Source organism: Hyperoodon ampullatus, assembly GCF_949752795.1.
Source record: "Hyperoodon ampullatus genome assembly, chromosome: 3".
NCBI lineage: Eukaryota > Metazoa > Chordata > Mammalia > Artiodactyla > Ziphiidae > Hyperoodon > Hyperoodon ampullatus.
Genome location: NC_136916.1, coordinates 152,862,644 through 152,876,390, shown reverse-complemented (window position 1 = coordinate 152,876,390; position 13,747 = coordinate 152,862,644). Strand labels below are relative to the sequence as shown.

The 13,747-nt window shown below is 49.5% G+C and overlaps 1 protein-coding gene across 1 annotated transcript in view; it reads right to left on the bottom strand.

The window, feature by feature from the left end:
• JDP2 (Jun dimerization protein 2) overlaps nt 1–5,622 on the bottom strand; it is a gene marked incomplete at both ends in the record, with an annotated part of 31,016 nt that extends 25,394 nt beyond the window's left edge. The window contains one exon of the mRNA XM_079700135.1: nt 5,422–5,622. Coding sequence (XP_079556261.1) covers nt 5,422–5,622 — 201 coding nt within the window. The remainder of the gene's footprint in view (nt 1–5,421) is intronic.
• Between the last annotated feature and the right edge of the window lie 8,125 nt (nt 5,623–13,747).

Here is a 13,747-nt window from a genome sequence, read left to right as displayed (position 1 = left end):
CCCAGCACATCAGCTGGTTTGGGGAAACTTTTTATGCTCAGGCTAAACATGGATGAACATTTTGGTCTTTTTGGTGAGCAAACTCCTAGGGTGAGCACACCTTCCAAGACCACACTGTAGCTCATGGATTCAAAGTCCCACTTCTTCCAAAGGTGAAAGCCTTCTAAATGTTCTCTAGGGCTCCTGGAGAAGTTGGGAGATGACCAATGTGAAATCCACAAACAGCTAAGTCTCCTCTCCTGTTCTCAAGAGGATGAGGACAAGGATCTAGTCGCCACATGCAGGATGTGCTGGAGAGACAGTCCATGATGGAATGCACACACTGATTCCTCAAGGGGACACCCTCAGAAGGCTCCCTGATAGGGATTAGAAGAGCACAAGAAGTACAAACAGATAAAGTCAGGTTCCCAAATGTAGCCAAGTACTCTCCGGGCCTACTAAAAACACAGATTCCCTGGACTCTGCCCTCAGAGATTCTGAGTCCACGGGCCCAAGGTTGGGACTGGAAATCTGGATTCATAAGAAGTTTCCCAAGTGGTTTTGATGATCAACCAAGTTTGGGAATGGTTGGTTTGATTTTCATTGTGTCCTCTTGTCTTTGGCCTGAAGTCGCTTATGTTCAGAAATAGAAAAAGAAATGGACAAATGCTTGGAGGTGAGAATTGGGAGATATAGAAACCAAGGGATGGAAAGTTTAAGTGACTTGCCAAGTTGACACAGCTAATTAATGTCCAAACCCACAGGCATGTGTTAAACAGTCTACAGGCCAGGCACTGTCCACCGACTGGGGGAAGTAAAAAGGAATGGAAGATGTAGTCCCCATCCTTGGGACCTAAACACAGGACACAAACTCAAAAGCTGGCTGGTGACATAGGCATTGTGAAGCAGGCTGGGAAAGGCAACAGGAGGCAGTGGGGACTGCAGAGAAATGAGGACCACATGCCAATATAGTGAGCTTAGCTCCAGCTTCTCATTGCATGTAAGGGTGTGGGTCTAGAGTGCCCAGATATTCTGGGTTTTTTAAAGAAGCCAAAAAGTCCACATTTCCTGGCTTTTAAATATAGCAACTCATTCAATAAAAAAAAAAGAAGAAGAAGAAAGAAAAAAAAAACCACCCCCCACTGTGAGGGCCAAACAAGATTCATCTGTAGGCTGACTCCTGCCCATGGAATGACAGTTTGCAATCTGTTTCTTAAAAGGTCATCCAGACTAACCTCCCTTGAACTTGAGTCCCCTCTAGAGAACTGCAGAGTGACACAGAGGGTGAGGGGTCCCATCCAGCAGGTTGTTAAGTCATTGCTTGCTCTGTGTGTGTGTATGTGTGCTTGCGCGCGCACGTGCACACACACAAGGGCGGGGCTTCTGGTCTCCCTCCGCCACTACTGGAAATGCATTCCAGGCCCAGAGGCAGGGCATGGCCACTGCAGCCCACTCGGAGATGACCCACCCAGGAAGGGCCGAGATCTCCAGGACAACAGAGAGTGCTTGGTGGAGGACTCCAGCTTAAGGGGCTGCAGAGCAAAAAGTGGAGGAAGGAAGGAAAGCTCTGGAGAAAGCCAGAGAGCAAAGCTGTCTTGAAAAGGAGTATTGAAAAGAAAAGAAGAACAAAGAGAAAGAGAGAAGCATCGGCTCGAAAAATCCCATAAGCCACAATATAACATGCCCAGATTCCCTAGCCAACCCTCACAACGAGCAGTCTGGCCACTTCCCATCCACCTGGTTTTCTTAGCTTTTCTTCACGATACTGACCACTACCTGGCCTTTTATATTGTATATGAATTTGCTTATTTTTGGATATCCCCACTCCAATACATAGTCCAAGAGAAGGTGGACTTTGTCTACTTTGCTTATGGTTCAGCTCCCAGTGTCTGGCCTGGTGCTTGGCACATGGTAGGTGCTTAGCATGTATCTGTTGGACAAATGGACTGCAGGGAAGCACTTGGCGCAAAAATAGTTTAACGTGATGTGACAACCCTATGATATTGGGTTGGCCAAAAAGTTCGTTCAGGCTTTTCGTAACATCGTACAGAAAAGCCCGAAGGAACTTTTTGGCCAACCCAATAAAAACATCAGCCCAAAGCATCTTATCATTTACAAAACCCGTCCTTTAACTTAATTCCTCTGATTTTCTTTTACCCAACTGCTTCATGTATTTGGACATGGCCCAAGAGGCTGCTGGCCTCTATAAGGCGGACAGCCCAAGAGCCAGCTGGGACAGAGCTGCCTGCACAGTGGCTCGGCCCGTCCTCTCTCCAGGGGCCTGGGAGACGATACGGCTGCAGAACTGCCGGGCTCAGCGTTAATCTGGGCGTGTCATCAAAATGATGGAGGATTCTGGGGCCAGGTTCATCCCGCTTCCCCAGCCCAATAGAGTACTGATTAGAGGCCTGGAAGTCTGGCAGAGAGCACAGGAGGCAGCATAGCATAAGGTTAAAGCTTTGGCTGAAAAGTCAGACTGCCTGGCCTCATTTTGCAGCTGCGTGACCTTGGATGTCCCCAAGACTTGTTGACTGCATCCACAATGTGGGCATAACAATAACAACAGCAATTATAATGACCTCAAAAGGGTTTTCAGGCGAGTTCAACAAGATGCTTCACAGACAGCACCCAGCACTGTGCCTGGTGCACACCACTGTCACAGCAGCAGCGTCTTGCCCATGCAGGGCCCAGCTCTGCCACCTTCCAGCCGTGCGGCCCTGAGTGACTTGACCTCCTCCTCCCTCGACCTCAAATTCCTCTTCTTTAGTTTTTTATTTATTTTTCTATTTTAAAATTTTATTATTATTTTTTTTGGCCGTGCCGCGCGGCTTGCGGGATCTCAGTTCCCTGACCAGGGATTGAACCCGGGCCATAGCAGTGAAAGCGCTGAGTCTTAACCACTGGACCGCCAGGGAATTCCCAAATTCCTCTTCCTTAAAATGGGGAGAACCAGATCACCAGGATCAGGTAAGGAATAAACAAGACTCTACATGTTGAGCCCTTAGCACAGGGCCTGCTACATATTAAACGTTTAATAAATGTGAGCTCCTATCTTATGATTATTCAAGAAAGTTTTACTAGTCCAAAATGCCAGTGTGAAAATCCACCAAAGGCAGTGTGCCATATGCAAATAAATCTTCGGGACATAAGGTTCTCCAGCTGCAAGTTTCTCTCCCAACCCCCTTTACCTTTCAGTTGCTCTCAGAAGGAACCCCCACCCATCTTGGCTCTGACCTAGAACATCGGAGGTGGGTTCCCAGTGCAGGGCCGACCTTACTCCACGCCAGCACCCACTACGCTGCAGTCTGACAGCGAGGGAGGGGACATGCAAATATGCCCTAAAAATGGCTTGTTATTTTCACAGCCTGGATGGTGTGTGTTTGTGGGTGCCTGGGAGGACGGCATGTCACTGTCAGGTACAGGGCACATGTCACCAATTTGGCGGAGGCTGTGAAATGTAAAAATACCCAATCCAAATAAAGGCCTTTTCAAAAAAAGAAAGAAAGAAAGAAAGAAAGAAGGAAAGAAAGCTCCTCCGGCGCCTTTTGCGGAGGGGAGAGGTGGTAACTCAGCCCCTGCTTCCAGGCAGATCTCAGAGACCAAAGCACCGGCTCCTCATCAACCCCACAGCCTCAGTGCCCCTGCTCAGCTACTGGTTTTAAATACTATGGAATGACCCAGAAATGAATGCTTTCAAGTTCTGGGCCTGGGAAGGCAAAATAGCACAAGACCAAAGATAAGGGCTCTCCATAAAGAACACAGAGCACTAACTAAGCCAGGAAGTGCTATCCACAGCACGCTCGTGGACAAAATCAATTCAGAAGAATATAATTACCATCAACTCTCGTCTTGTAATCAACTGTCTTTAGTGGGCATCTACAGGGCACCTAATCCAGGTGTCTCCAGCACAAATGTCCACAGTAGGGGCCATGCGGTCCAAGATAAATGAAGGCAGCTGGTGGCAACAAAAGCAAAACTGACAGCGTAAGCAAAATCGAGAGTAACAGGGAGGGGCCGGCCCGTGGGAGATTGGAGAGAGCCAAGAAGTGAAGCGGGTCCCCCGCTCCTGGCGGTGCCAGAACAGGGCACGGTGTGGCCAGATCTTCCCACTTTGTAATCAGAGATTAAAATCCAAATTTTCAAGTGAAATGTTGGTTCCAGCTTCTTTTAAAACACTGCGTAGGCCAAACAAAACACACCTGAGAGCCACATCCGGCCCGCCAACAGCCAGTGTGCCACCCCCCGCCGAGCTCCCCAGCAGCCCCTTCTGTGCAATTTTTATGGTACTTATGGGGAGAGGGAGGGCAGAGCAGGAATGGCATTAAAATACCCAACTCCCCCCTGCCGGTACCCAGACACCTTTCTCCACTAAGGGTCCCCCTTTCTGGGACGTCCAGCCCTGTGAGCTCCATCCTACAGGATGAGCCCCCATCCAGGCGCACCTCTGTCTGTGAATGCTCCCTCCCTGCAGGGCGGCCCAGCACCTGACGCTCAGCTGCCTCCCCCCAGGCCTCTGGCCCAGCCGCCTATCCAGCTCCCACCACTGGCTCCTTCTCCCTTCCAGGCGGGCAGCTACTCTGTCCGGCCTCTGAAGAAATGGCCCTGCTGGGGACCTCACTGGGGCAGGCAGGCCTCTGGACAAATCGCCAGCCCTGGGGAAGTGACCAGGGGCGTGCCCAGCACTGATGCTCACCCGCGCTGAGGACTTCTGCTTCTCCCCGGTCCCCAGGGAAAAGCTACTCTTCTACAAGTAATGAGCACTGCAGCTCCAAGGGACCCGAGGAGGGCGTGCTCCGCGTGTGGGTCCTCTGCAAACATCAGCTAAGGCAGATGATGCCGGGCAACTTGAGGCCAAGTCCAGCTCTGGCAGCAGCTTGGGAAGGGAGCCCACACCCCCACCCCCTCCAAGTTCCTGCTTTCAGCTCCAGCCTGGGGCCAAGAGCAATAGAGACAATGATGTGACTAATGATATTAATTTTTAAAGCTAACCCAATATTGGCAATGCCTTATATACTTTTCAAAGCATGTGCACATTCCCATTATCTCCCCTGACCCCACCCCCAGCACCCCAGAGAGATGGCCAAATGTTATTATTTAATACTTTTATTATTAATCACTCTCCTCTTGCCCCTCAAAGAACCAGAGACAGGTTCGGCATCCTGCCCTAGCCCAGTGCTTCTCAAACGCTAACATGGCCGTGAATTCCCCAGGGGAGCTTGTTAAAATGCAGATTCGGATTCAGACAGTCTGGGGTGGGACCTGAGATTCTGCACTTCTAACAACCTCAGGATGTTACTGACATGGATGCTACTGGTCCTCAGACCCCATGTTAAACAGCAAGGCTTAGGTCACATGGTGAGTTTAGGGCTAGACCTAGGACACTAATCCAGGAGTCCTACCCTCCCGCCAGGATCCTGCCCTGGGGGAACAAGGCTCGCTCACCTCACTCTTCACGGGTTGGGGCCTCTTGCCCAGTTTCACCTCCAGGAAGTGCAAAGGGGCAATCATGGCCCCAATGTTGCGGATGTCGGCGTATTTCAGCTCCTCTGCAGTCAGAGCCGAGCTGGGGAGTCCGGTCAGGGGGCCGAGCCCTGGCAGAGAGCCCGCAGTCATGGAAGGGTCTGGGATCTGCCCAGGCATCATAGCAGGAGGAGCGGCAGTCCAGCCTGGAGTGGACAGAAGAGCAGGACAGGCACTGTCAGCCGGGTGAGAAGTTCCATGAGGGGTTTACGTCCCTGTGTCTTACCAGGACCCCACCCTTTCTTTCACCAATGTCCCCCTAAACCCCTTCCCCACCTAAAGTTGCTCTTCCTGCCCTTAAGTCCAATCTGTTATTGAGGGAAACCTGATCAGTTAACTCACACCAAGGTTATTGTTGGCACTTAGGCAATGCTTAACCCAATCATAGGCCACATTGATTCAGCATTTGCTATGGGCTGGGCACTGCTGTAATCCTTCCATCAGTCCCATAAGACTGGGTCAGAGGCCATGACAGGGAGGAAGAAGCCAAGGCTTACAAAGAGAACTCGCTCCAGACTGTACACAGTTAAAACTGGAGGAGCTGGATTTAGACGGCAACACGCTGCCTCCGAAGAGAATGGGTCAGGATGGAGGCATCTCAAGCACCTTTGCACCTGTTTAAGAGGGAGCTATTTTGGGGGCTGTCATGGTGCTTCCCCTCAAATCACACATCCCATTCTGCATACTTGTTAAGACACCCTGAATACGAGATGAAGCAGATCTAAGTTAACAGTGAATGTGTGTGTGAGTGTGTGCATCTGGCATCTATGAGGAAGAGACTGAGGCACAGGAGATGGAATTAATTAGCATGTGCTTCCCCAGTGGAGCCCAGTACGAGAAAAGTCCTCCACGGGCTCTTCACTTTCAAAGCAAACACATATTCTAGCTCCACCAGACCCAGAAGGTTTGCAAAGGAAGACAGATTCAAGCATGAAAGAAAGACATAAAGTAGACAGGTCAACACTAAGGGAATTCTTTTTCCTTCTTTTCACTGGGGGAAGTTCATGGGTAAGAAACTATCCCTTCAAGGCACAGATGGCAAGGAAGAAAGCTTGTCTGCTAATAAAGCCAGACTTTCTGGCCACTTACAGGGCTCCTACCTATCCATCCATCCATCCGTCCGTCCATCCAATTGTCAACCACCTACTATGAGTCAAGCGGCACTGAGAACGCTAGAGGTCAGTTGCACACAGTCTTGGCTTCTAAACAGCCTTGTAAGTAGCATTTCAGTACAAAACTGCCTCTGGATTCTAGCCCTAAGAAAAAAAATCATTTCTCGGGCTTCCCTGGTGGCGCAGTGGTTAAGAATCTGCCTGCCAATGCAGGAGACATGAGTTCGAGCCCTGGTCCGGGAAGATCCCACATGCCACGGAGCAGCTAAGCCCGTGCGCCACAGCTACTGAGCCCGTGTGTCACAACTATTGAGTTCATGTGCTGCAACAACTGAAGCCCGTGAGCCTAGAGCCTGTGCTCCACAACAAGAGAAGCCACCACAGTGAGAAGCACACGCACCACAATGAAGAGTAGCCCCCGCTCGCCGCAACTAGAGAAAGCCCGCGTGCGGCAACGAAGACCCAACACAGCCAAAAATTTTAAAAAAAGTCATGTCTCCCCCTTCCCGCCTCTCTGCACAGGGCTATAAAATTAAAACTTCATCTGTCTTGGAAATCCTGGGGGAGAAGCTTTGACCTATCTTTCTATCTTCACTCTCTCTTCCCATAGAGAGGGGTGTATTTGGCAAGACAGGGAAGATGTGATGTCTGTCAGACCACTTTCAGTGAGAAAGTCACTCCCTCCACCCTCTGGAGCCAGGCCTGCAATGCAGAGAGGGCTGCAGGCTGCCACGCCCGGAGGCTGCTCTGGGGCATGGTGGATGAGTTACATGTCTCCCCAGAACTCCTCCAGGGAGAATAAGAAAGGGGCCAGTGTAAGGACTCACTCCTCTGTGGCAAAATGATGCCTGGACCCAGCCATGTGGATATTTGACAGGCCGGGGGCGGGGGGGGTGCGGGAGGAGGAGTGGGCGGAGGGGGGTGATTTCAGGCTACCTGAGCCAAAGTGACAAAGGAAACTCATAACTCTTCCTCAGAAGAGGGAATAAAAACCTACACAACTCCCCCTTCTAGACCTGAACTGATGCTACAAGGAGTCAGCAACCCCAGGAAGGATGTTTAACTGAGCTAGTCAAGATGGACAGGAGAGGGGCTTCCCTGGTGTCGCAGTGGTTGAGAGTCTGCCTGCCGATGCAGGGGACACGGGTTCGTGCCCCGGTCCGGGAAGATCCCACATGCCGCGGAGTGGCTGGGCCTGTGAGCCATGGCCGCTGGGCCTGCGCGTCCGGAGCCTGTGCTCCGCGACGGGAGAGGCCACAACAGTGAGAGGGCCGCGTACCACACAAAAAAAAAAATGGACAGGAGATGGGAAGCTTGAAAATGTCCTATGCCTGGTGTTTCAGCTGGGCACAAACCCCTAACAGGGGAGAGAGGCACCACACCTCAGGTATGGAGAAAAGCAAAAATATAGTGCAAAACCCCCTCTTTGGTCAGAAGCCCCAGAACCTCCCAATACTGTAAGGACCCGTTCATGTGTGGCAAAATGTGCCATGTGGCCACTTAGCAAGTGGAGGGGTGATTTCAAGGGGTGAGTAATGCAACATTTCTGGCGCAGAAAGGATAATCAACAAATACTTGTCAAATGAATGAATGAATGAATGAAGAAATGAATGATAAATTCATGGCAGAGCAAAATTCAGTGAGTAGGGTAAGGATCTGTCTCTGGAAGTTTATATGCTCGTTATCCACCTCCAGATTAGTCATTCCCACGGTAGACTCGAAGAAAAATCCTCCAGAGGCTTCTGTATGTTTCCCCGCCAGAGCCATCTCAGGAGATGGAAGCCAGACCCCACTCTGTTCCGGGAATGATAGGCTTGGCTTGCAGCTTCTGTTTATTTTCATACAGAAGGTATAAATGAGATACTAACAAATGATCCCAAAATATAATAAATTCTCTGCTACTGTGAGAAACCCCTGCCAAACGGAGCACCCACTGGGAGCTGCAGCCCCATGAATTCTTACCATTCCTGCTCCCCTGTGAACCTGCCCCACTGACAAGCCTCACCCAGGGAATTAGGCACCAGGTTTTCCTTTGCAGAAGCAAAAAATCCCCCTCTCCTGCCTTTCCTCTCAAGGGTGCCCCTAACCGCTCAGATACAAACCACAAAGTCCTTAACACATGCCATTCCTAGGAGACAACCACAACAGCTGACATTCACCAGCGAGAAGTCATCCTAAAGGGCTCCGGGGGTGGGGGGCAGAAGATGGAGGCGCTAGAGCAGCTGCCTTTCATAACTGGATCCCCATTAACTGGAAGGAGCTGACTGATGAGCCAAGGCTGAAAGGCAACGTGGGTGATTTGAAAAATAAAACAATTTGATGTGATTTAGGGATCTATACGGGGTGGGGCGGGGGCGGGTGGCAGGGAACCAATAATAGCCAGGAGGAATTTACCCACTTCAAGGAAGACAGAGGAAAGATGACAAGAGGTGAAATCATCTCCCAAACTGGTTGTTCCATACAGAAACAATTTAGTGGGAGAAGGAGAAGTACACACTAAAAGTTTTAAGGGAAGAACCCAGAGTTTCTTCCCTCTGGGGCCCAGAAGTCCATAAGGAAGATAAACACCCTCCATGTCTCCATTAGTAACTGGGATGCATAAATAAAGAGCAAACGCTATACACTGGCAGAAGACCCATATTGGCCAATAGTGCCTGTGCTTCAAAAGACAGGCCTAGAATCCAAAGACTTTGGCGCCCCAGTGTTCACTGCAGCACTATTTACCATAGCCAGGTCATGGAAGCAACCTAAATGCCCACAACAGATGAATGGATAAAGAAGATGTGGTACATATATACAATGGAATATTACTCAGTCATAAAAAGGAATGAAACTGGATCATTGGTAGAGATGTGGATGGACCTAGAGACTGTCATACAGAGTGAAGGAAGTCAGAAAGAGAAAAACAAATATCGTATATTAACGCATATATGTGGAATCTAGAAAAATGGTACAGATGAACCGGTTTGCAAGGCAGAAATAGAGACACAGATGTAGAGAACAAACGAATGGACACCAAGGGGGGAAAGCGGGGAGGGGGGGCGGGGGTGGGATGATTTGGGAGATTGGGATTGACATATATACACTAACATGTATAAAATAGATAACTAATAAGAACCTGCTGTATAAAAATAAATGTAGGGCTTCCCTGGTGGCACAGTGGTTGAGAGTCTGCCTGCCGATTCAGGGGACATGGGTTCGTGCCCCGGTCTGGGAGGATCCCACATGCCGCGGAGCGGCTGGGCCCGTGAGCCATGGCCGCTGGGCCTGCGTGTCCGGAGCCTGTGCTCCGCAATGGGAGAGGCCACAACAGTGAGAGGCCTGCGTACCGCAAAAAAAAATTAAATTAAAATAAATAAATAAATATAAATAATAAATTCAAAAAAAGACTGGCAATTCAGGACACTGACCAGGAACAACTTGGAAAATAGCCAATGAAGAAAAACTGGGTAATGCACAGATCAAAGATGAGACTGACAAGCAAGGCTGAATAAGACAGGAAGCATTCTGGAGGTCACAAGTGGACCCTAAGCTGCTGTTGAGACTAAGATTTGGGGTGGTTTGATGCAGCTTCCTGAGAGGCAGCTTGAAAGAAACAGGGACCAGGTGGATCCAAGGGAAAAGAACCTAAAGAAAAAATCTGGTATCTGTATCTCTCTATCCTGACTTCCTCAGGAACTTGTAGGCACACGATTTGGAATGCTGCCTTGTACAAGTAGAAAAAAAGTCACAAAACACTTCAAGTCCAGAAAATAGGCCCTATTGGGAGATATTAAGATGAAGTCATTTCAGCCAAAAGAATGAAGAGATAACTTAAAAACGTAAGTTTTTCCCTCTTATTTTCTTCTCTTGTTTACTGTATGTAAATCTGTAAGATATTATCATATTCTTTAATGGGAGTATCTATAAATAAACAATAGTCTTGCTTTGATGTGTCAAAATTGTAAAAGGTTACTCGTATTAGAAAGTGTCCAGTAATTGGCATCTTCATCTAGAATGGCAAAGGTAGATTTTTTTTTTTAAAAGACAGATCAAGAGAAAGTTAGGATCTGCATCATGAACTTTCTGTCCATTGGAAAAAAAGTTTAAGGAAGGCTCTAAAATCCCTGGGTCTCTTTGAGAAGGTCTGCTCCCCTCCAGGCAAGGTGAGTGAGGGCAGGTCAAGGAACAAGGGAGTTCATAGAGTCAGGCCCCAGGAGCACTAGTGGGGTTGGAAGTCAAGAGCAAGTAACTGGCAACTGAAATCAACAGGTGGGAGGTCTTGGGAGCTGGAGCCTGGGAAGATTCCCAGGAGGAAGATGTGGAGGGCAGAAGTCCATGGCAGGGGCTGGGGGGCAGAGAGGGCAGAAAGGTGCCAGACCAGTCATCACAGAGCATAGTACTAACTATCATGAATCTTGGAGAATTAAACACCAAATCTGTTCTTGGAGCTAAGGAATCACCTGGGATGACCTCTCTCCTGGAATCTGAAATCATGCAGGTCAACCAGCTTCCAAAACAAGGAGATCCAGGAGGCAGGGAGCAAAAGGATGGTGAAAGCTCCAAGATGGAGAAAAGGGCAAGCAGCAAAAGACCATCTCTGATGGCTGGCTCAGCTCTGCAGGCAGGAGAGTGAGGCAGGTTAAAGTGGAGACTCCAGAGCCAGATCATCTGAGTGTGAATCCTAGCTCTGCCCCTACTAGCTGTGTGACCTCGGGCAAGTTCCCGAGACTCTCTGTGCCTCACTTTCCTCAGCTGCAAAATGGGACTAATAACATTATTTGCCCTGTAAGGCTAAAAAGAAGATTAAATTCGTTAATACTTGGAAAGCACCTGGAACAGCACCTGCACTTGGTGAGTGTGAAGTCAGTGTAGCTTCAAGGGCCTTCCTTCCTGGAGCAACACTAGTGCTTGATGACCCCTCAAGGTCCCTTCTGCACAGTTCCCAGTTCCCATCTAACACCGATCTCCCGTTCCTATGGCCACGAGGAGGATCCCCGGAGGATTCTCTGGGGATCCAGCCCAGAGAATTCTCTGCTCTCCCACTGTCCAACTCTAAATCTCAAGGAGGCAGGACCATCCTGCATCCAGGCAGTTATTGCAGAATAGAAACAACAGGTGGCAGATCAGGGCTGGGTACAAAGGTGCAGAAATGAGACCCAGCACCTGCCCTCTGCCTCAGTTTCTCCTAAGTGCTCCTCCATCTCACAGGCCAGAACACAACTGCATAGATCACTGGTAACAGGGCACTCCCAGCTGGCTGGGTTTCCATGCCTGCCTCCAGAAGCAGAGCGCCAGCATCTCCTGTGTCCTTCAATCCACTGTAACCCTGTACTGCTTAGAAGGAATCACTCCTCAGATCTTCATAAGAGAATGTGATGTGGTGGGTGTCAGGAGAAGCCACCGACACAGCCTGATGCCTGCATAGCCATCCCAGCCATAGAGGAAACTGGAACCTCTCCCCAAGAAAGGTTCTTCCTTGGAGACCAGGGAAATGCTTTTGACAAGCCCTGCCTGTAAACACAGCTTTCTCCCCTGCCTAATGTAGGTGCTCAATAAAAACACAGCAAGTCATTTCTGCCAGGATACTTATCCTGAGCAGCGAGAATAAGCTGGGAAAGAACTGCCAGCAGGCCAGACTTCTAGACTCTCTTCCCACCTCACCCCAACTCTGTTCCTTGGTGCCAGGAGTTCATAGCATCATACATAATACAGACACACACACAGAATGTGACCGATCCTTTGGCCCTTTTTAAAAAATATGCCATTGGCCAGTTAAAGCTTTGGAAATGGAGCTCCACAAATGGAATCCCAAGGGCTGCAGCAAGAAAACAGACTGAAAAAAACCCAGAATGGTGGGCTCTGGCCGGGCCTCCCGCAGCGATTAGTGTAAAGAAACACAGGCTGAAAATTCCAACCGGGGGTCGCTAATGCGTTTGTCTCCGTTGAGCTTTGGGAGGCCAAACCATACACACACGCACAAGAGCAAGCGTGCGCACACACGTATGTGCACGCACACACAGGCACACGGAGCTTGGCAGCCTGTAAGTTCCAGAGCTGGTAACACAAGCCACAGAACCGACTGCCAAGACAAGCAACAGAAGGAGCCAGCCCCAGTTTCATTGGCCACCATACACTGCATATGGCCCAGGACGCAGCCAAAACAGTGTTCTCACCCTCCTCAAAGGCATAGGAGACCCTCTGTTTTCAAACACACCTCCACAGAGCCTTAATTAAAGGAAAATGGAAAAATAATGTGCCCGCTGCTCTCCCCCTGCCTATATAGGGTATGCACACACACATACCCATATACACTCCCTCTATTTTTCTCTTCCTCCCATTTCGGTTTCCAACATAATTCATTCACATGGAAAAAAAGCAAACTGCATCCTGCAGCAGAAAAGAATGTAGCTTGCCCTCAGCCCTGGCTCTGATCGCTCAAGTTGAGCTGGGGCTGAATGAATACAGAGCAGGCCAACCTAGAGTCTGCATTGGCCCCTTTCTTCCAGAACAGAGCTGGAAACAGAGACACTTGTGCGAGGGACAGTCGCAACACCAGCAGCCCCATGACAAACAAGGCCTGGAGAGCCTAGCCCTTCTCAGCCTTCTGCCGAGTTTTCTGCAGGTTGGAAAAGATGCCCACACATCCTGCAAACAGGTGGTAGCTGCAAAAGCCAGGTGGCGAGTGAGTGGAGAGATCCTTGACCAGATTCTTCCTTAGGGGACACTGTTACCAGTTATCAACACATCTCCTTGGAGGTGGCTGCAGCCCACCCAGGAGAAAAGTCAGAAGCCTCCACATCCATGCCTTCCAGCTGCCCTTCAGATCTCACAGCGCCCAGCTCTTCAGGAAAATTCTGGAGCTGCCTGCAACTCTGAACCGAAGCCAAAGTAGAAGGGGAACAGAAGAGTCTTTGAGAAATCCGTCCTCCCTGTTTTAAACAAGGCAAAACCTTAACCAGCCAGAGGCACGAGAATAGATCTTGTTTCTCTTCCCTGGTCGCCAGGTTTATATAAAATCAGAGCCATGCTCACACCTGATACCTAGTTAAACTCTCCCCTAGAAACCTGCAACGGAAGATAAGGCGTCCATCCAAACTGCAGCCAGATTGGCTGGAAAGATGAAAACAGTGGGAGGTGTTTTAAAAAACCCTCAG